Source organism: Urocampus carinirostris, chromosome 12, assembly GCF_059441175.1.
Source record: "Urocampus carinirostris isolate Australia breed hairy pipefish chromosome 12, RoL_Ucar_1.0, whole genome shotgun sequence".
In the NCBI taxonomy this organism is placed as follows: Eukaryota; Metazoa; Chordata; class Actinopteri; order Syngnathiformes; family Syngnathidae; genus Urocampus; species Urocampus carinirostris.
The window spans coordinates 17396334-17419409 of record NC_142360.1 but is presented as its reverse complement, the minus strand read 5'-3'; the positions used below and the strand labels follow the sequence as shown (position 1 = coordinate 17419409).

The following is a 23076-nucleotide window of genomic DNA, read 5'->3' as shown; positions in this document are numbered from 1 at the left end:
CCGTACGAAACCTGAATAATTAGAGTAGAACCATCTTTGTGCTGTTATGTTTGCCACAGCACACAGAAAGATAATAGACAACACTCATGGATACTTTAAATTTAATTTAAAAACACACTAAATACAATACTAAAAAGTAGAACGAATTGTGCACAGAATTCACATCAGAAAAATAGGACATGAGAAACCAACACAAAAAACAAAACAACATAATGGTATTGCCATGAAAAATGTGTTTCTTCCACAAAAGCAGCAAAACAGAGTGGAAAAGTCATGATTCATACTACTGCTGGAACTGACCAACAAAATACAGGTACAAAACACAAATATACATACACAGCTGAGAATAAAGATTCAGATTAAAAAATAAAAATCTAAAATAATTTCTTAGTTTATCTCCACAAAATGCAAGGAAAACAGTGTTGCAGTCAACTGCATTGAAAAACAATCTACATCTACAACAAAACCACTTACTACATACATTTAACGGAAAAAACGGAGGGCAGATATTTGAAACAATTGTATACATGTTCACATGCTATTCCATTGTATAACTTTACATTTAGGTTGACAAGTTTCTTAAAGAGACATTGTGTATTTTCTAGTGCCTGCTCAAGGTAAATAAAACCTTCATTCATAAAAAAAACAAAAAATCAATACTGATTTGAATAATCGCGGCACGGCGGATAAATGGTTAGCACGTCTGCGGCAGTTATGAGGTCACGGGTTCAAACCCAGTTTCCAACCTTCTTGTGTGGGGTTTGCATGTTCTCCCTGTTCTCCGGGCACTCTGGTTTCCTCCCAAAAACATGCATGCTTGGGTAATTGGCCGGTCCAAATTGTCTCTATGTGTGAATGAGCGAGTGAGTTGTCTGTCTCTGTGTGCCCTGCGACTTTCTTGCAACCAGTTGTCTTAATTGTCCGCCAACTTGATGCTGTAACCCAAAAGACCAAAAAAATGTCGTGAAAGGCTGGGGAAAAAACGAGAAGAAAAACGGGAAAGTTTGGTCACTTTAAGTTTTCGTAGTTTGTATTTTTCATTATCCTTTGTAGCATTTGTTTTCAGTTGAACCACATACTACAGCTACATCCAGAGGCCAAATTATACACAGTGTCCCTTTAAAGGTATAAGTTAAGGAACATAATAATGGTGACGGCAGTTCTTCTGTAGCATTTGAACCTGAAAAATCAATATGTCATATTAGTAAAAACTTAAAGATTGATTAAAAAAAAACCGAATTATTAATATTTTTAAGAAGAAAAATAGCTACCTCAGGGGGTGTGAAAGGTCTTGAAGACTGCAGTGCCGTTGCGGCCTCTGGGTGTTAGTACTTGAAGCTCTATCTGGTAAACACTGTCACTCTGGAGACCAGCAACTATCACTGCCCTCTGAGTCTGAAGAATAAGAAACAGTTTCAACAATATGAAATGGAAATGATCATTGACTGCATCAACAACACTTTAGACTCGAGGTGCTTAAACAATACTCAATCAACTTTATTTATAAATATATATGTTTTCCATTTTATAGTAGGTAGAGCATATTGACATGGCCATTTTATGAGTAGCTCACATGCAGAAAAAGTGTGGACACCACTGTGTTCTAGTGTATAAACTAGAGGTAGGACAAAAAATCCATTCACGTTTACATGTTGTATTTTGGGCAATTTTCTAAATTAATGTTTCTCCACGTAATCGTTTTTTGTGAATTCATATCCTGTACAAAAAAATGCAGGAAAGGAAACGGAAGTGGAAAATGGAGGAGGAAAGAAAGCAACTAAGGCAGGCTCCCATAAATTATAAAACCAAAGTATGGACACTTTTTGGTTTTTATACAGTTCCCGGAGAGACGGAGCTAGTCATGACCAAAACTGTCTGAAAACTTTGTCGCAGACCCTTATACTACTGCGGTAACATGATGAACATGAACACAGATCTTTAGCGCCATCACCCCAATATCCACATTAACCAACCTAAACGGCCAGCAAAGGCATGTCAGCAGACCCTAGCAAATTTCCAAACAGCTCGGGAAGGCAAAATTAATTAACATTTCAATTGCACATTTTATGTGCAAAGACCTTCGCCCATACTGCGTTGTGGAAACTGTCAGATTTTGGAATCTAGTCTACAACTTGGAGCCGCATTATGTCATACCGTCAAGGAAGTTTTCTCCTGAGACTGCCTTTCTTCAAATCTACAATGAAGTGAAGTCAGGCGTCAAAGAGAAGCTGAGCAGAGCTGAACAAATCACTCTTACGAGTGACGCCTGGACCTCACGGGCAATGGAGTCGTATGTCACTCTAACGGCTCATTACATTACAGAAGATTGGACATTGTTTTCTCACGTCCTCCAAACAAGAGCCATGTTACAGTGTCACACAGGGCCAAATGTTGCAGAGTTGCTTCGAGACATAGCGGCCGAGTGGGACATTTCAGGGAAAAACGCTGCTTTAGTCACAGGCAATGCAGCTAACATGTCCCTTGCTGACAGTTGCCCAGTTGCTTTCTCCACATCAAGTGTTACGCACACACCCTCAAACAGGGGTGGCCAACCTGGTCCTCGAGGGTCACATGTCCTGCATGTTTTGGAGGTTTCCTCTGCTCCAACACGGGTTATGCCAATTTTCAGCTTGTTAGCAAGCCTTGTGAGAGCTTGACAATGATCCAGAAGATTGGAATCACCTGTATTGGAGCAGAGAAACTCCAAACAAATGCAAGACGTGCGGCTCTCGAGGATCGGGTTGGCCACCCCTGCTGGCAACCTTGCCTCCCATCATGCGTTGAAGCTGCTGGCTGTAGGTAGGCCACTGATACGAGTGTGATGTGTGACAGTTTTTTTTCCCAGCGCGGAATGCTTCAGAGCGAAAGCAAAAGTTGATGGAGCTCCCCTATGCATAGATTGGTGACTAATGTAGCAACACGTTGGAATAGCGCTTTTGACATGGTTGTTTGTTCCCTCGAGCAACATCGAGCATTCACAGTGTCACTGCTTTCACCAGAGATCAGAAAGAAGGAGAAAGAGATCAGCACACTCATCGAGTCTGAAATGGCAAATTTCATTTTGTGACATTTTGTTTCTGTAAACCTGTTGCAAAGTGTACATGTTATGTTCTTATTGTCTCAGTTGAAATCAATGTCAGTTCCCGGACTGATAGACGGACTCATGTGCATTGTTATAACACCCTCCCTGGTTTATTGTCACAGAAGTGTATGATTTAAGTTTCTTTTTTTTTTTTGTATCGTGATTCAATCGAATCGTGACCAAAACATATCGTCCCACCACTAATATAAACGTTGCATGATTTTCTTCTCACCGGTGCAATAGTCTGCGTCTGAGAGATGCGTGTTTCCTCTTGTCCTTTTGCTGCCAAGGTTCCACTTGACTGCAGAGTCCAAGTAAATTGGAATCCATGAACCCCTGCCATGTCCAGTTCATGTTTTAATACCCTCCATCGAAACACAGCCAGCAGCGTCCCGTTGACTCGTTGAAAATCCGCAGTCAGGCGCTCAGGACGTAGTAGCACTTTTCGGCCTGCGGGGCGCTCTGACCCTGAGGATATGAAAACATATCTTTTAAAGTAAAACTAGACGGAATCATTAGTTCTCATATTTTAAAAGTGTTAGTTTACAACAATTAATTTCTACCTATTCACTTTACTGACATTTTACTATTTTCAACAAAGGACTTCTGACCAATATCTTTTGCGTCGGGAGTATTAAGAAATAACACTATTCTTTTGAAAAGTGTTGACAAGTTTTATTAAACCTTTTTATTTAAAAATATGTTGACAAAAAATAGATCTGATTAAAAAAAATATACACATCATTAAAACCATTTGTAGGAGGTGTGGTTTCATGTCTGCCTTTCTCTTGTTTTCTGAGTAAAATAAGGACAAGAACAAGTACAATTAGCAAATGTATCTGCCAATAAAGCAATTGTTGTTATCAGATTATCATAATATATAGTATATAGCATATGTTTTTCTGCAGTTTTCACATTATATTGCACGATTCAATTTGATTCATTATCAATCTCTATTATAAGAAATAAATGTATTTACAGTCGTATCACAAAGTTTGGGCAACCCTGATCTTTTTAAATGTTATTTTATAGACTCCGGATTTTATTTCAGTCAAATATATCATATAGCAGACAAGAACAGTGAAATAGGATTTACACAAAGTATGCAATACTTACTCAAACAAAAATAGGCAGGTGTATAGATTTGGGCACCCTAACAGAAAAATTATATTAATATTTGATTGATCCTCCCTTTGCAGAACAGTCAGTAAGCGTTTCCTGCAGATTTCAATGAGGGTCTTGATTGCGGTTTCGACCATTCTTCTATACAAAACTTCTCCAAGTTCAGTTAAGTTTGATAGTTTCCGAGCGTGGACAGCCCGCTTTAAATCACAGCATAGATTTTTAATAATGTTCAGGTCTGGGAACTGAGATGGCAATTCCAGAGCATTGTACTTGTTCCTCTGTATTAATGCCTTAGTAGAATTTGAGTACAATGTTTAGGGTCGTTGCCTTCAAGTATCCAACCCCTGCGCAACTTCAACTTTGTCATAAATTCTTGAACATTGTAAGTATTTGCTGGTACTGACTGGAATCCCTGTGGTCTTCAACTTGAATAATAATGACAATCACAAGAATAATAATGATACATTTCATTTCAAAGCGCCTTTTAGGACAACCAAGTTTCAAATCAAGTAAAGTCACATTTATTTGTATAGCCCTAAATCACAAAAATGTCTCAAAGGACTGCACAGGATTACAATTACACCATCACCTGATCTTAAACCAACATGCTGGCAAGGAAAAATTCTAAACCTCAGCGTGAGGAAAAAAAAAACTTGATAGGGGGCCTCACAGGTGGTGATCCCCCTTCCAGGATGACCAGGGTGGAATCGATTTAGCATTGGGTAACAGTACAAAAACATAGCAAACATCAATAAAAGAGAACACTAGGTAACATGTTGAAATTTGTCCGGAAAGTGCATGACAGCAACGACACCTCAAGCCTATAAAATAGTCACAAGTGTCTACAGATTGCTGTACACTGAATATAAAAGTACAATAAAACTAAAATAAAACAAATGAGTGAGGCGGTTTATTAAGTGGAGGCAAGTCAGAAGAGATGGGTTTCGAGTACGGATTTAAAAACGGATATGATAGCGGAACTTCCGAGGTCAGGTGGTAATGAGTCCCAGAGCTCGGAGGGGGGCAGAGCTGCTGAAAGCTCTGCTCTAGTCTCCTTCTTTAACAAGCAGGAGTCTGTCTTTGAATGATGTGTTCTTCTTCTTCTGCCATTGATTGTAATGTCTTCAAGTGGCAGCTTAATTTATCTGGATTTGTACTGTTCACTGCCAATATTATTAACATAGCAAACACACTGATTTTGCTTGTCTACCTCCAAAGTCACCTGCTTGATGAAGATCATATTGGGACCAAGGTTTTTGGATCTGGTCTTTGGGTTGAGTTTGACTTTCTTACCATATTTCCCCCTTCTGCTCTGACATTTTCCAGTCTTTTTCTACAGGCCTTTACCAGAACTGCGGCTGTGGGCCTTCATTTCCCGCCTACGTTTCTCACAGTGGAAACTGACGGCTGAAATCTTTGAAATTTTTTAGGTTGAACAATCTTTGTTTTTAGGTTATTTGACAGTTGTTTTGAAGCTGCCATGTTGATACTCTTGAGAGATGATGCAAGGAGAACAACTTGCAACTGGCCACCTTAAATACCCTTTCTCATGTTTGGCTTCACTTGTGCATGTAGGTCAACGGTGAAAGAGCTTCCCAAACAAATTTTGTGCTCTAACTATTAGTGCTAAAGTTATTCACGTTAGTAAAACAACAAGGGTGGCCAGATTCATGCAACTGCCTACTCTCGTTAGAGTAATTATTGCAAATTTTCTATAAATTCTATTAACTAATTTCAGTTCTCCAATATATCTGTGTTTGTCTGCTTGTATGATATATTTAATTGAAATAGCTGATCCGAACAACCAACGATTTGTAAAGGAAAAAATTGAAAATTATCGTGGGAGGCCAACCTTTTTCATATGACTGTATATTTAAAAAGTAATATCCTTCTTAATGTAACATTAACTTTATGTACTGCACTTTTTGTTTGATAAAAACATTAAATATTTTTGAACATTTGATTTTACTCATCCTAAAGCTAAATATGATTAAAACAAACATTTAGGTTATGTCGCTACCTTTAGTTCTGCAGGACAAGGCTTTGCCTCCTTTGGCCCGGATGGAGGAGCAAGTTGGTGTAGTTACCCAGGCAACAGCTTCTGACTCAGGATCTGTCTTCATTGCCACAGCTACCCGGTACTTGCACGCAAACAGTAGGCCTGTGATGGTGTAATGGGTACCCTGTAGAGTGAAATTATAACCAGGTTTGTAAGAATGATGTTTCAATATTTTGGGAGTTTTTTGTTTTTGTATTTTTTCAATTTTTGTTGCCTTGGTTGTCTTTTGTTTGTTCTATGTTAAAAAAAAACCCTGATAGAAATTAAGTTATAAAACTCAGGTTGGTTTGACTCTTCTTTTTTCTGGCTCTTCTCTGGGCATTGTTCAGAGGGCCGGATTACAGCTGTTGGCGAGCCTGATCTAGCCCGCTCGCCATATGTTTGACACCACTGGTGTAGATGATACATTTCCACACAAGCAACGAAATCCGAGATGTACATGATGACCTAACCGAGGCCTGACTAAATGATGATAGCCGAGAAAACACGGTTGCACAAACACAGAAGAAGGGTGCATTCTACTCGGAACAAATGAGTCATGCTGTTGAAACTCAAGACATTCTCAAATCTAAAACCCAAAACACCTACTGTGAAACATCATTAATCAGCCTCAGGAGTTTACCTGCACGCTTGCTGTGCGCTCGCTGCCTGTAACGTTAGCACTGCAGGTATGTGGGCGCCACCACAGGACATAGGGACCGGGGTCAGGATTTTGGGCTGCGAGACGAAAACCAAATTAAGCAGACATGAGAATATTTTTACATTTGTTTGTATAACAGGCAAAATGTTATTCTTGTATAGCTTTTGCAGGGGCTGCCAAAATCTACAGGCACCACCAGTGTGGAACCAATATCGTGGGTTTCGTTTATAATGTGACATTTTAGAGTATACTGATAACTGCAGACTTTATCAAAAGAGGAAGCCCGCAGGGACACCTTAGGGCGAAATTTCCTACTATGCCACCATCTTTTTAAATAAGTAAATACCCACGTATTGTTTGGAGCTAGTGTTCTTTTATGAACATCGGATCAGTAAAATACAACGGTTATATACTGTATTTGTCAAAAAAGAAGGATCTCTTTTACCTTCCACTCACTCCACTACCTGCTGAAATGGGTGGAGGACATATTAAGCTTTGTGATGCACTCACAGTATGTCACTTTTGGTTTTAAGATGCAGATGAAATGGAATATAATTTAAAGCAATTTAAGTGGAAACAAAAGCTATATCTGAATAACTAAAACAACATTTAACTTGTTTATGAAGCTTCATCAGGATTAATTTCATCACCGGAGATCCTTCTATGTTTACAAGGTTTTCATTTGGATATTTATAACAAAAATATGGCTGCAAATCATGTCAAACTCATGTAAATGCAGAGCGTAGCCCATCTTAAAAATAGCAGTTGCAATTTTTCACCACTGTATGTCACTAAATTTGAGGAGAAACGAGAAAAGAAATTCTACTGCACATCCCTAATAATGATGTGCGTTAACCCCTGACACCAAAATACATTTTTGATATTGTTTTCATCATTTTAATTGCATGAAATGGATGAAACTATAATATTTACTCAATTTTTCGTTTCCATTCCAAACAGTCACTATAGTAACGGCAATATAACAAATCAGACACTGTTGTATGTGCTGACCTTCAAATTATGGATTTCGATATAATTTTTCTTTTCCAGACCGATGGTCCAAAATCAATGATACAACATTTCAACTCATTTGAACACACAATTGCTCTCTTGATGCCAAAAATGACTGGTGTTTTTAAAGACATTCGTCTAAATAACCGCATTATGATTCCACGACATTGTATTTCCTTTATGGAACAAAAAAATCCTTTAATTACTTGTTCCTGATAAATTGCCACTGCCAGGCAGACTATACTGGTATCAGCTACTATCGTGAGAACTGACACTTTAAAACATGGCTACTATTGGAACCAATAATGAGTATTGGTACTCACCCATCTCAACTTAATATACTGATACTTGGTAGCAATACTTACACGTCTTTAATTGAAAGGTTTTGCCTCATCAACAAACTGGCATCAAAAGAAGTCTAAACTACAGACGGTCTCCTACTTACGACCATTCGACGTACAAAAAACAGTAGATATGAAAGAAAAATTTCGGGAAGTCGAAATATATCTGGACGTTTCTGTAAGTTCGATTTTGTATTGTGAGCACCTCTTTTCGAGTAGAGAACAGTCTGTATTTGTTGCTATTATCATTATTATTTCACGCCTGATCTTTGAATTAAAATTATTTTCATTTTCACCATAGTAGAACAATTGCTTCAATAAAAATTCCTCGATAGTCGTGCGTTTTTATTTTGTAGCTCAACCTACCATAGGTGGACTTCTTCCAGAACACCTTGACCTGCAGCTGACCGCTGCGGTAATGTGGCGCAGCAACCTCCAACCGAAGGTGACCAGGCATGATGGGGTCCAGAGAAGATTCAGAGTGAGGAGGAGAAGACAAAGGGGGAAGGTTAAGAGGGGATGAGAGGGAATGAGATGAGGAAGATGCTGAGGGAAGCTCGTTTGAGAAGTCTTCTCTTTTGGTGCATTCTAATTGAAAGAGGATTGAAAAAAACTGACATTAAATTGTAAGTTAAAACAGAGATTATTAAAATAATAGACAGATCTTGCTTCATCTAGCAAAGTCAAATGGAGGGAAGGCTAAATCAAAAATTAGACTTCAAGCTAGGCCAGTTAACAACTTTTCAATTGATATCGTCTGGTGAAGCTAATCAAAGCTATTGAAAAGCTAACAAATATATCCCTATACAATTAGATATTCTAAACAATATTTTCTCATGGCTTTATCAGCAATCTTGAATTTTCAACGAGTAAAAAAATAATATGGAGAGAGCATAAAACCTCTGCAAAGCTACCAAGATGTATTTTAATGAATCTTCTGAAGGAGTTTGCAGCACAGGCAAAGCCAAGACAATTGACTACTCAAAAGGTTCAGTTCAGTATATATAGGGCAAAGTCTCAACTACAGTTTACGGTCAATAAGTCACAACAACAGGCTACATTTTGGCTGTAAATAATATTTTATACAGAAGTTCATTGTTGAGACACTTTATGACATAAAACCACAGAATAAACTGTAAACACCCCAAAACTCTATCAACAAGAGTAATTTAATTACAGATTCCGAAAGGCTATACAGTTTTTTTGTTGTTGTTGATCTAATCCAGAGGTCGGGAAATTAGGGATTGTGAGCCCGGAGACATAATTGATTCCATGGAATTTTCTTCATGTCCTTCCAAATTTGCATGAGAGTGGCCTATTGTCATGCCCAGAAGCTGAACCAAGGCTGAGATTGATGATGGTACTGCCCAGGCTATATAGAAAACTTTTAACTACGGTTTACAGTCAAGTATTCACACAAAAAAAACTAAAGTTGGCTGTACATCGCAAAAGGAATCGTTTATATGGAAGCTTATTAAATAATCCATGTGTACTGTTCAGACCTCTTGAAATGAAAATCCACAGAATAAACTGTAAAAATGCCAAAACGCTAGCAGAGCATCCAGATCTATTTGAATAGGTGAGAGGTAGGGATGGGTAGATCTATGCAAAGAACGCAAGCACTCTCTTCTGTTTATCGGCTGTGCCGTCTGCGTCGAAGATAAAAACATCAGGATCCCCGTTTGCATAATTTTGTGAGATTTTTACAAAAGAACTTTACTCACAATTCGGTTTGAAACCATTATTTATGACAAAATGACGGTCAAATGAGCCTCAACGCTCTTAAGAAACCGCCAGAGGTAAAAACATTTTAAATTGAGTATTCATATGGGACACAGGTTCTGGCATTATTATTATTATTTTCTCAAATCATCAAATGTCACACAGTGAAATAAAATGTGCTGAAGAACAAGCTTTTGTCTGGGGAGCGGGTTTAGTAGTTTTGTTGAATTTTGTCTCAAAATACATGATGTGGTTCTTTCCGCGATTTCGCCCCCCCTGCCCCAAAAATCTTTTGCTTATGCCTCTTTGAGTTAAAAAGGTACCCGACCCCTCCTCTAATTACCTTAATAATTATCAAGTAGAATTTGTGAAAGAATGGCGTAGAAAGGAGGAGAAATAAAGACAAATAGGCAAAAATGGGGGGGGGAAAAGAGTAAACTTTACATTTTTGTATTAACACACATTATCTCTGAAAAACATGGGAAATATAAATATGAATATTTATAAATCTACAAAAAACATATCAAAATAATGTTATCCTTTTATAATACTCAACAGGGGCAGCACGGCAGCGCTGTGGTTAGCGCATGTGCGGCACAGTTCTGAGGTCATGAGATCGAACCTTCCTGTGTGGAGTTTGCATGTTCTCCCGGTGCTTGCGTGGGTTTCCTCCGGGCACTACGGTTTCCTCCCACATTCCAAAAACATGCATGTCAGGTTAATTGCCCGGTCTAAATTGTCCCTAGGTGCGAATGAGCGAATGAGCGAGTGACTTGTCTGTCTCTGTGTGTCCTGTGGCTGGCAACCAGTTCAGTGTGTCCCCTGCCCACTGCCCGAAGATGGCCGGGATGGGCTCCAGCAACCCTTCGACCCTACTGAGGATTAGCCGTGCAGATAATGAATAAATGAATGATTAATACTCAAGAGATTTAAAGTCAACAACAGAAAATCCTAGAAAAAAAATGCATATCGACCAATCACAAGAGATAAAAGGTGCCACGGAGGGAACCAGCTGTTGATTGATAGGGTGCCGGCTCCCTTTGTTAACGTTTAAGAGCCGGACCATACAGTCGGTTGCCACACGAATGACAACAGCACTGGCGCTTTCAGACATAGGGCTCACGTTTTTTGCATGACTAAGGCTTATTCACCTTTTCTTTTGCCACATTAGTTAATATTATTTTCGTTTTCGCTATTTAAATGTTGACATGATCCGAAAATATGTTACAGGGTCAAGCGGCGATTGGCAATATGCAGCCAAAGTGACGCACCGCTTTTGACAGTCGGTGGGGAAAAAAATAATTTCTTAGATTTTCCCATTAGTCAAGTTAGGTCAAGATGTTACTGTCACAGACTTGTTAGACAATTTTAAGTATTACCTTTTTATTTTATTTATTTTCAATTTATGTTCACTATGTTGTGTGTATAAGTACCCAATGCAAAACCTACTGAAACCTGGTCATCCTGGAAGGGGGATTACCACTTGTGAGGCCCCTTCTCAAGGTTTCTTATTTTCCTCATTTCGAGGTTTTGAGTTTTTCCTTGCCCGCAAGTTGCTTTCAGATCAGGAGATGGTGTAATTTTTCCTGTCCTTTGAGACATTTTGTAAATTAAGAGCTATATAAATAAATATGGCTTGACAAGATTATCCCGTTGCTGAAAAAAGTAACGCCAATACACCTTGCGTCAACATGTGCACACCATTGATACAAGTTTTGCATTTTTTACCTCTGCAAAGTACTGTAGTGAACACAATATGTGCTCTTGGGCTCTTAAGTCGCTTCTGACCCCAGTAGGTAACTGATTGGACAGACAGGGAGTAAGATGTATCAGGGAGAAGATGCTCTATCCAAAGCTCACACTGCACCTAAAACACAAGATGAAAATGACATATTGTTTCTTTTTTTTTAACAATAAAAACTCTTCCATTGTTTTTTCAGGTTTCCCCATTGTTGTCCCACAGACATGATGCCAAAAATTATGTGGCATTAAAGGCCACTACTACCAGTATATGTGCCTATGTTATATTCATCAACCACACGACTTTCATAACCTCCTACTCTCCCACTTGACGATCTGTTCTGCATTATACTGCTGTTTGACTGACTGCTCATTAGTCAATCAAATCTGTCTGCCTGTGCAGACCTGAACCCGCCACAATAAAGAGATGCTGGGACGATAACATGTTTGTGTGTGGGACAGAAAATGTCACAAATCAGAGTTAAAATCAGATCATTGGAGAAAACGAAGTGGAGGTATTTCCTCTGTGCCCGAGATAGACAAAACATATGGCCTGCTCATGTGTGTGCTTGGAGTCAAATTCAGAACAAACAACCTGGATTTCTTTTTCAGTGCAGAATGTATGAGGGTAGTCAATATATATATATATATATATATATATATATATATATATATATATATATATATATATATATATATATATATATATATATATATATATATATATAATTTTTTGCCTGACCGGGTTATTAGTGCAAATACGGTGCAAACCTTTAAGCAAAGGTTGGCAGAAACAGATCTGTCAAATTTCCTTAGGGGAGGGGGCGTAAGGTGACCATATTTGGCCATGCTCACTCTCAGCATTAGTTTTTCTTTCTGTGTCATGTTTTGATTAATGTATCCAACAATACCTTCAATAAACATTTCATTTCATTTCTTATATATATATATATATATATATATATATATATATATATATATATATATATATATATATATATATATATATATATATATATATATATATATATATATATATATATATATATATATATATATATAGTATCAGCGAATTGTTGTGAAGTTCATGTCCGGTGAGGCACAGTCAACTTGAAGAAAAAAAGTGGAGGAAAAGAATAAATTAAAAAATGTAAACATACAGATGTAAACATAAAGGCATGTATTGAATTGTTCGGTCTAATTTTGTTTGTGATTATGGTGAATCAAATGGTGTGATGAAAAATTACAATTCTACTTTTATTATTCAATTTCTCATAAAATTTTTGTGATTAATTCCTTTTTTTCTTGAGTGACGATGAGATGTGATTCATATTGCATATTATACCTTGTTATAATAATCTGGTTACGTGATTTGATCAAGGTGAAAAGGGGTTACTAAGATTGTCAAGGGGATGGGATCAAGATTAGCTTTCGCTTTTCTTCTGTGAGCCCTTATTTACATTCTGTTTTGTCAATTGTTTATCAGAGTTGTTGTTTGAATTCATTTTAATCTTGTATCTGATGAACAGTGGAAAAAATGTCAATCAATTAATCAACGAACGTTCGTCTTATTCATCATTTGATTGGCGAAGCAATATATAAAATGCAGCATAGGAAAAAAAGATTTATTGTCTTTCCTTATCTTATAAATTAAGTCTATGTACTACTTCTTTTGAATATAAGCATCCATAAATGAGTATTCTTCATTATTAAAAGTCCATGCAACAAGAAAACTTAATTACTGGATGGCTTCACTTGCTGTTAGCCTGCTAATACTATCACTTATTCCCTTATTTGTGTCACGGTTGCCATGGCGCCCAATCGGCCCTGCCCGTGTGGCGCCAGCTGCGGCTCGTTGACAGTTTGACTTCCCTTTTATTTAAGCTCAGTGCACTCACTCTCCCTAGATCAGTCCGTCAACGAACCTCTGCCCCGCAAGACGTGGGTTTTGACTCTCTCTGGTTTCCTGCCTGCGTTTCCTGTCCAGTATTGTTCCCCTTCTATTTTTTTCCTGTTTATTATTATCTCCAGTTATTGTTCCCATCTAGTTTGTCCTGTTTAATTTCGATATCCTTTTTGATATCAATCCTGTCTGTCCTGTCCTGTCTGGTATCGACCCCATCTGTCCGATATCTGCCCGGGCAATTGGTATCGATCTCATCGGGGTCTGGCTTCCTGTCAATCCATGCCAGACTGCTGCCTAACGTGCATGACTCCCCATTTCCCGTAAAACAAAAGGCTTGTGTGAGGAACGTCATGAATTTAGGTCCTGATCCTGTTCTGGTTCATGACAATTTGGGCCTCACCTGCCTTCTTTGACTGTGCGTCACTGATATATATTTTTATTACCACTTGAAAAGTTTAAACTTTTAAAATTACGAGATAATAAATTAACAGATTTTAAACTTGCAAGGAGAACAGGTAGAGGAGGTTTCAGATAAGAAATTCTAACCCGTTCTAAAGACCCAACCTGAGCCCTTTCTTTTCCTTCATATCTATAGTTATAAAAGCAGATCCACCCTGAAGGTTGTGGAAATAAAAAAACCAGCAACATGATTGGCCTGTAGCAACAACAATGTAATAGTCAAAACAATAAACAACAGTGTGCAATAATAGTCAAAACAAGACTTGCATCCTATAATTTCTTTTGCAGGTGTCCAATATTAAAAACAGAAAAAGTTACCACTATTTCTGCCAAAGTTTTTCTGTGTGAGGATGCTCACATCTATATCCTTTGATATTGTGTTTACATGTTGAATATCCTCATGTTTCTTCACTCACAAAAAATGATTGCATCATCTTCAGTAATGGTAAATAAAACTACCAGTAAATTGGACATTGTGCGTTACTTGCTGCTACCTGACACGATGCTTGGTAGGTAAACGCAGCTGTAAGTATCATAAAAGAAAAAAAAAAGTTAAAAGGTCCCGTTTAAATTCCAGGCCTTGCAGCCAAGCAGAACTGAGGACCTGACAAAAGATAAATGGCTCCAACGGCCTCAGTCTGGGTTCGCCATTATTACTTTGAAAGACAAACTCCATATGAATCATACCTGTATAAATTCCTGTAAAACATAACGTATATATTCTTTCCTGCCTGTGATATATTGAAATTCCGATCCATTAATATATTTTTCAACACCTGGTACAGAACATGTCCTGAGACTTGAAATAAGATCAATAAATAATCTCCCTTTTCATGTTCACTATAAAATCCATCACTTTTTTCCTCTGAACTGTTATCCAGATATATTTATGCCTCGTCATCAGCTGTCATATCCTCTGAAGAGGAAATTCAAGAAAATATGCTTCAAGATGATGGTTGACTTACAGGATTTCATTTCATTTTAATTGCTTCCATAAAAAAGAAATGAATGATTTGCTCCAGGCCAAACAGTCAGGATTATTAAATTTTTATTGGTACTTTGTAGTCTGTATAATATTATAGTATTAATGTTCTAAACATTCATAAAAATACAAAGAAATGTTTAACCCTTTGTAATAAATTAAAATTAAGTACAATTACTTAACCTTGAAATCAGTTTAGCAATTGCAATGCAGAAGAAAAAAAGGGATAGTACACCCATCGGACCCTACTTTTTTTTGTTACCTTTGAATAGATGAATCTATAAGGAAATTTTAGGGAAAAACCATTATGTTAGGATATAAGGATATCTCTTGAAAAATATTAGTCATCTTTTGCATTTTATCGGTATGTGGTTTCAATATCAATGACCTGAAATGTTTTATCGAAGTAAAACAATAATGATTTTTCTGCTTCATTCATATTTTGTGGAAAATAACATAACTTTATACAAAGTTCAGCATACATACCTGCGGGTTGTACAATAAAATGCAGTGTTGATGAAAAATTAATAAATCAAAAATCTGACTGTAGGAATAATTATCAGATAGCTATCACATATTTTCTTATGATTGACATTGATATATCACATAGTGTGTTACATTAATGTCTAATAGTAATTTCAGATGTTTGTAAACCGTTTTCTTATGTTAGCCTGAGATAAGACAAGTTTGCAGTGTCTCCGAGTTGCGTATAACCTAGGAGACACAATTGTAATTAGGGGGCTCCCAAGTGAAATAAAATGTTTGTGGGAACTGAAGGACACCAGGGGCTGAGGAGTAAGCTTCTCAGTTTGGTTGTTCCTTAGCCTTCTCCCAGCTCGAAAGAATGAAGGGGCTGCACTTCTTCTTGGTATCTTTGGTATAAAAACGTTTCAATGAACCTAACATTTATTTGGTCCTTCAAGCTGGAATCCAAATTAACCAACATTTCCAGAGACTTAGATAAAAGACTGTGGCCACGGCGCCTCAAGACTCTTTCCGGAACTGGACCCTTGCATCAATATCTGAGACCTGAGGGATGCCTGGTGAAAGGGCCGCAGGTATCATTGGTGAGATGGAAAACTCATCTCATTGTATGGGCGCTTTGATTTTCGGTTGTGTGATTTGTGGGTGACCGCTGTTTAAATAATATAATATAATATAATATAATAAGCAGAGGAGCCTTCAAAACTGTGTTGGAAAGTTTTTATAAAATACACAGTCGGATTCTATAAAACTGAGGATAGAAGTTAAGGAGTGTCCCTTAGAATAGGGTGTATAGGTCCTGTATAATAGGATAATATAATAGTATAGTAGTATAATATAGTATAATAGTAGGTCCTCTATATGAGGACGGGTAAGGTTTGGTATACTGTCCCTGAGGTAGGACGGGTGGAGGTCCTGATTCACACACACAAATATCTCACACTGTCATAAAGCCTTGCTGCTTATCATGAGGAAACATCCACCCATCCATTACCTGCACCGCTTATCCTCAGTAGGGTCGCGGGGTTGCTTGAGCCCATACCAGCTATCTTCAGGCAGTGGGCAGGGGACACCTTGAACAGGTTGCCAGCCAGTCGCAGGGCACACAGGGACAATTCGCTCGATCATTCACACCTAGGGACAATTTGAACTGACCAATTAACCTCACATGCTTGTTTTTGGAATGTGGGAGGAAACTGGAGTGCCGGGAGGAAACCCACGCAAGCACGGGGAGGACATGCAAACTCCACATAGGAGGTTAGATGAGGAAACATACTTAGATTAAATTTAATCCGATTACCACTAATGTCTAGTCTCGCTCATCTATAACTACTTAATGTAGTTGGTGTGACCAAATGTAGGAAAAATGTCCTTACCCCCTGAGTAACTCTGCTGTTTCTTCTTTTCTTGCGCATGTTATGTAATTCATGCTGCATGTACGGGTGCCTATGCAGCCTAAAGCGAGGACTCCAGGTCACTCTGTAGTTGTGAACTGGCAAATCTCCATCTTGAGGGGGGTCCCAGTGTAGAAAGATGGCCACGGTGGTCTTGCTTCCTTCTGACCTATTGAAAGAGGTCCAGATGTCAAAGCACAGCACACATAAAGGTAGGCTGCCCTTAATCAGCGAAAAAAAGTGCAGTACTTAATTGGAACTTGTTCATTACTTGACAAAAATTCAAAAAAAATATTCCACGGGTGGTAAAATAACAAAATTTTACTTAAAACGAGAAAAATAATTAGCTACATTGAAAAAAATACATTCTTGCGAGAGGTAAGATCTTAAGCCCGAGCCCCAGATACATTTCGGGTCGGGTTTGGCCTAAAATGTAAATCATTACATTCAAACTCGGGCCGAGATTGTTAGATTATTAAAATGTGTCACTCTCACATGAGTTTTCCAGTGATGTTTTATTATTTATTCTTAACATTGTTACTTTGATAATCACATAATTTAGTTATTATAAATAAACATTATATTTATCGACATGTTTTGATGAAGTATTTACTCCCCGTAGTCATAACAATGCGCTGCCCCGATCAATTGTTTCAGAGTGCACTCTGTTCTAATTTTATTTTGTAACTTTGTAGTAAATGTCCTCGACTGAACAGCTTATCTCCAGCTTTATTTCTTCTGCGTTCGAATACTCGGTCCGAATCCCAGAAGTTGAACACGCAGTGAGACACGGGTTGTCATTATGCCAACAGGCAAACAGGCTCCACGAACTTCCCTTTTTTAAAATTATCCAGCTGTCATTATTATTTGTTTCTTTTACTTTTTGTCCGGTGATACTCCAGGATCCTTGGATGGATTCAGTGCTCCTCATTGGGTGACACAAAGAATAAAAAACAAATAAAAATGAAGGATGGATAATCACCCACCCAAAAAATCAGAGAGAGAAGACCTGCTCAGTCCTTGCAAAAAAATATGAAAATTCCAGTTTTCTTCAGGCCCATCACTCATATGATGTTAATTATTAGTTAATTGATTAACTTAATTAGGTCACAATGTCTTTTTGCAGTGTGTCAAGAACTTAAGGTCATTCTATTCACAGAAGACCCCAACATACTTTTTGGTGACAATGATTATACGGAACGGCAGCAAGGCAGCGGAGTGGTTAGCATGTGTGCGGCACAGTTCTGTGGTCGTGAGATCGAACCTTCCTGTGTGGAGTTTGCATGTTCTCCCCGCGCTTTCGTGTGTTTCCTCTGGACACTCCGGTTTCTACCCACGTTCCAAAACGTTTCAGGTTAATTGGCCGGTCCACATTGTCCCTGGTGTGAATGAGCGAGTGAATTGTCCGACTCTGTGTGCCCTGCGACTGGCTGGCAACCAGTTCAGGGTGTCCCCTGCCCACTGCCTGAAGATAGCTGGGATGGGTTCCAGCAGTTTTGAACAAGGTAAATCAATTCCTTAATAAGGATGCTCTCCGTACTTGGTACTGTACCTTATACTTGACGAATTGTGGGGAATTGTGGGGAAACACAAGCACTGCATATAAACAAGCGCTGCATATAATTCACATGGCTGGATATTTAGACTATATGCATGAGCTGTTTTTTTACCACGAGGAGGTGCTTAATGATACACACTTTCCCTTTAAGTAATGTATTTATTTTACTCGTGGAACGAGTTAATTAATCTTAAAATGAGAAAAATTATACTTAAAATCAGCAGAGTTTAATGTACAATTGTTTTTTTTCCCCCCTGGGAACTAGCATAAGTGAAAGGTGATTTTAATATGAATTTGAAAACGTTTTTTTTCCACTATTTTTTAATAATAATAATGATAATAATAAAAATAATAATAATATAAACTGGTCAAAATTCTATTTGAAAGATATCCGATGCAAAATTACCTGCAAATGAGACGAGAACACTGACATGACCCTGTACACTGAGTTCTGTTCCTCTTTCGCTCTCTCTTCACTCTTGCTTGCCCCTAGCTTCTTTGGTCACTCACTTCCGGGTTCTATTTTCCTCCTCACAGCAGTCTTTATTTCCTTGTGGTTTTCCCCCCTCTCAAAACATGTCAACTTTCCTTTTTTAGTACTCTGTCCTCTTGGTTCCTTGCAAGTTCATTGCTTTAATCGTCACCCCAGTCAGAGCGCTCGTGTACCAAACCCCTGCCTGACCTCCCTGACTACAAACACCGCCTGAAGAACCTTTGGATTATTGACTTCGCTGCCTGGACTCACTTGATCTTCAAACCTTTCTCCTGTCTATTTGATAAGGCTTTACTGCCTCCTGTGTTCTGAATCATGTTACCCAGCTGCCTGATTTTCTGTGTGACGAACTCTGCCCTAATAAAGGATAACCATTTAATCGTACTAAGATGTGCCTGTGCATAGAGGTTGTGCACAATCCCGAGATAGCCCCGGACAAACACTGAACTGAGAAATGGGCTTATTTTATATGTTCCTACATTCTTCTGACGGCTTCATGCGTGCTGGTAAATTAGATGTTTAACAATAGTGTCAGTTAATGTGTTAATTTGATGCCCTGTTTTAAAGTAAGTGTTTGTACTAGGTTATTTTTCCGTTTCTTTGGTGTAATGTTTCGTCTCCTTTTCCGCATTTTTATTTTATAGTGTTTTTTCCCTGTGGTTTGCGATGTGGTGGTTGTGTGATTATAGTTTGTTTTTGTTGATCAAAAATAAAGTTTGAAAAAGATTGAAGGCAACATTGTTACTGTGAAACTGCTCTTGGTTTGTCAACATTTTTGTGGCTTTTGAGTTTTCATTTGACCTTTTGGACCAGTAGCAGCTCAGACATCAAATTTGAGAGGCACTATAGAGATTTGGTTATTGGAATATACTGTAACTGCAAAGTGTTAGCTGTTATTTATAACACCAAGAAAAATTGGTAGTGCCCTCCTAGATTGCTTGGAGTATGTGCTGCAAAGTGTGTCTCCTGGAGATTTTGCTGGCCACATGAGCAACTAGGGTGGAAAGGTGAGGTCGAGGTAAATTGAAGAAGGCCTTTTCTGAATGTACTACACCAGACAAAGTCGTTTAGAGGCTATAAAATAACAACTTTGATGACTTTGAGGAAATTGTAAGCGACGACTAGGTGTTTCAGGAGGGGGCGCATTGAGAAAAGCTGTCCATCTGACCTCAAATCAGGATGAAAAAGGATGGTGGGGATATTTCTTCAAAGATCCCCACCAGAAAACTTTGTGAAGAAGCAGATCCTGGCAGGCCCGGTTGGTGGTCCCTCTTTAAATACTTTGTACTGATCATTACAGCAAAGCAATGATTTTAATTTAGAAAAAAATTAGCCAATTGTCATGTTTACAAGAATAATATGTGAGACAGGATGTGGAAGAAGATTATTTCAACATTTATGTTTTATTTACAAAGAAAAAAAACAGAAAAGTAGGTGTTGCAAAAATATTGGCCCCCTGTTCTCTTAGCTCAGCCAACTGACTCCATAAGTTCCCTGATGACTAGCAGAGTGCAACAGTGTGTCATTAAGTCTCAGTTAATATCAAAAGTTAATATCAGCGAGCATAAAACCACTGCAAACCTACAAAGACCTTCCCGTCCCTCCAAACCTTTGGCCCAAACAAAGAGAATTAACCAAGTGAGGCCACGATCACATTGGATGACCTGCAGGCATAGACAGTTGAGATTGGACAATCTGTTCATAAGACAACTATTAGTCATACTAGAAGAAAGCCCTTTTTGAAGTATTCCATTAAAGAGCCCGTTTGGCATTTGCAAGAAGCCACATGGGAGACACAAATAACATGTGCAACAAGATGCTATGGTCAGATGACCAAAATTGTACATTTTGGGCTGAATGAAAAGCGTTACGTTACTGCACATCACCGGAAATTACCATTACCACTGTCAAACATGGTGATGGCAGCATCATGCTCTGGGGTTTATTTTCTTCAGCAGGGACTGGAAAGAAAGTTTATGGGAAGGTGAATGAGGCCAAATACAGGGTGATTCTGGCAGAAAATCTGAAGAAACCTGCAAGAGACATAAGAATGGGGCCAGGTTCACCTTTTAACAGGAAAACAACCCTAAACACAAAGAAATTGAATGATTTAAAACTGACAGTACAAAAGTGTTCGAATGGACAAGCCAAAGTCCAGACCTTAATCATATAGAGCATTTGTGGAAAGATATAAAAAAATTGTGCACAGACAATCACCCTCAAACTGTCAGGACCAGAACGGAGACAGGACCCACTTGGCTTGCGTTTCTCAAAAGTTTGATTGGAAGAACGAGAAAGGGTTGCGCCCACGATCTGGTGATTGCTGGACGTGAAAAGCAGGTCGCTCTGAACGCGGAAGTGGATCTTCCGTGGCGAGCGATGGCGGTGTCGGTAACGGAAAAACATGTCAGTAGCCGGGATAGGAGAGCAAAATCGTGGTCGGGGTCATAAGCGAGTCTTAAGTCAGGAAGGGAGAGAAGACGTAGTCGAGGACAAAAAGAGGTCGAAAGCCGGGACGGGAGAGCAGACGTGGTCAGGATCAAAAAGCGGGTCGAAGCCGGGAGACAGACGGGAGCAAAAAACAGGTGGGTGTTAGGGTCGAAAAGTTTGCAGAAGGGCTGACAAAAGGGGACAGATATGAGTGGGTATAAATAGGGACAGGGAGCCAATCAGAGTCCGAGGCAGTTGGCCCCAAGATAGCGAGCACAGGTAATTCACATCGGTAATCATGACACAAACCTTAAGGAACTTGAGCTGGTTTGTAAGGAAGAATTGGCAAAGAGTACTGTTTCATGTGCAAAACTTGTGGCTGTGATCGCAGCAAAAGGAGGTTGTACAAAGTATCAACTAAAAAGGTCTAATATTTTTGCAACATCTATAGTTATTATTCAGTTGTTATTTATTTATTAGCACAATTTAAAATGTTGAATTTGATTTCTTTTCACATATCTCACATGTTGATTCTTGGAAAATATTTTTCGTTTTTTTTATGTTTGAAGCTTGAAATATGGGGATGTCGATGTCAAGTTCTTGGGGGCAATACTTTTGCAAGGCACTGTAGCTTTAAATTTGATGAAATTTGTATCAAAAACATAGATTTTGTCTGTTAGCTGTGCTGGAATTGCATTGGTACATCCTAAATAAAAATAACTGTCTGGAAAAGTCAAAATGGAATGAGGGAAATAAGTCACTATATTAAGTTGAGGGGGAGGCAGGAACTGTAAACACTGTGATTGCATTCAATAACAAAACTAGGACTAAATCAAAAACTGAACAAGGAGGCACAAAGCAGATGGCATGTCCAACCAAAATTAAACCTGACCAAGTCCAAACAGGAAAACAAAGACCAAACCTGGAACTGGAAAATACGTGGAGAAAAGTGAAAGGATATGAAAATGACAACGAGGATGAGGATGACAGGAGAACTTAACATGACCCGAGAAAGTTTTCTGATGAAAAATGTATATTTTAAAAGTTCATGATAATTTGGCACAGGTGTGTGATAATTGGACACACCTGTGCCCAGTTCAAACACCGGTTGGGGCCCTCTTGTTGTAGGAGGTATGTCAGATCTTAACACACTACTGATCAAAAGCACAGAAGAGACGTTTAGTATTGATCTATTTGTTGAATACCTTTCTGGTGAGTTGATGCCAACCAGAGTTTGGTTGCTCACTCGAATATTCATTGGAGATTCTGGAGGTGAAGGATCTGTAGCAAGAAAGAGAAAAAAAAACATTTTGTCATTCAGATTAATGTCAGGTTTAAAGCGAAAAGAAATTTGTCCAAAAAAGTCTTAATCCTCCTTTTTTTTGTTTGCATCGTTTTTTCGCGTTCTTTTCTTATTTGCACTCTTTTTCTGTCTGGTATTCTTATGTAATACATATTTTTCCTTGTTTGCATTTTTTTTGTTTTATTCGCGTTTTTCTTCTGTGGGTTGCTACGCTTTCCCTGTCTGGGTAGTTGTATTTCTGCTTGTGATTTTCTTTTTGTGTAGCGTTTTCCCCTTTGCAATCTTTTTGTTATTGGAATGTTTGCTTGATTTTCTGAGTGTTTTCTCCTTCTTTGCTACATTTTTCTT

At 38.4% G+C, this 23076-nt stretch overlaps 1 protein-coding gene across 1 annotated transcript in view; it reads right to left on the bottom strand.

Moving 5' to 3' along the window:
* Positions 1–84: 84 nt before the first annotated feature.
* Positions 85–23076, bottom strand: part of anos1b (anosmin 1b) — a 60524-nt gene continuing 37532 nt past the window's right edge. Inside the window, exons 7-15 of the mRNA XM_088349448.1 lie at positions 22631–22706; positions 16927–17113; positions 11709–11847; positions 8625–8846; positions 6889–6983; positions 6228–6390; positions 3315–3550; positions 1272–1395; positions 85–1180 (exon numbers count right to left, since the gene is read on the bottom strand). Of these exons, the coding sequence (XP_088205574.1) occupies positions 1273–1395; positions 3315–3550; positions 6228–6390; positions 6889–6983; positions 8625–8846; positions 11709–11847; positions 16927–17113; positions 22631–22706 (1241 nt within the window). The 3' untranslated portion in view covers positions 85–1180; position 1272. The remainder of the gene's footprint in view (positions 1181–1271; positions 1396–3314; positions 3551–6227; positions 6391–6888; positions 6984–8624; positions 8847–11708; positions 11848–16926; positions 17114–22630; positions 22707–23076) is intronic.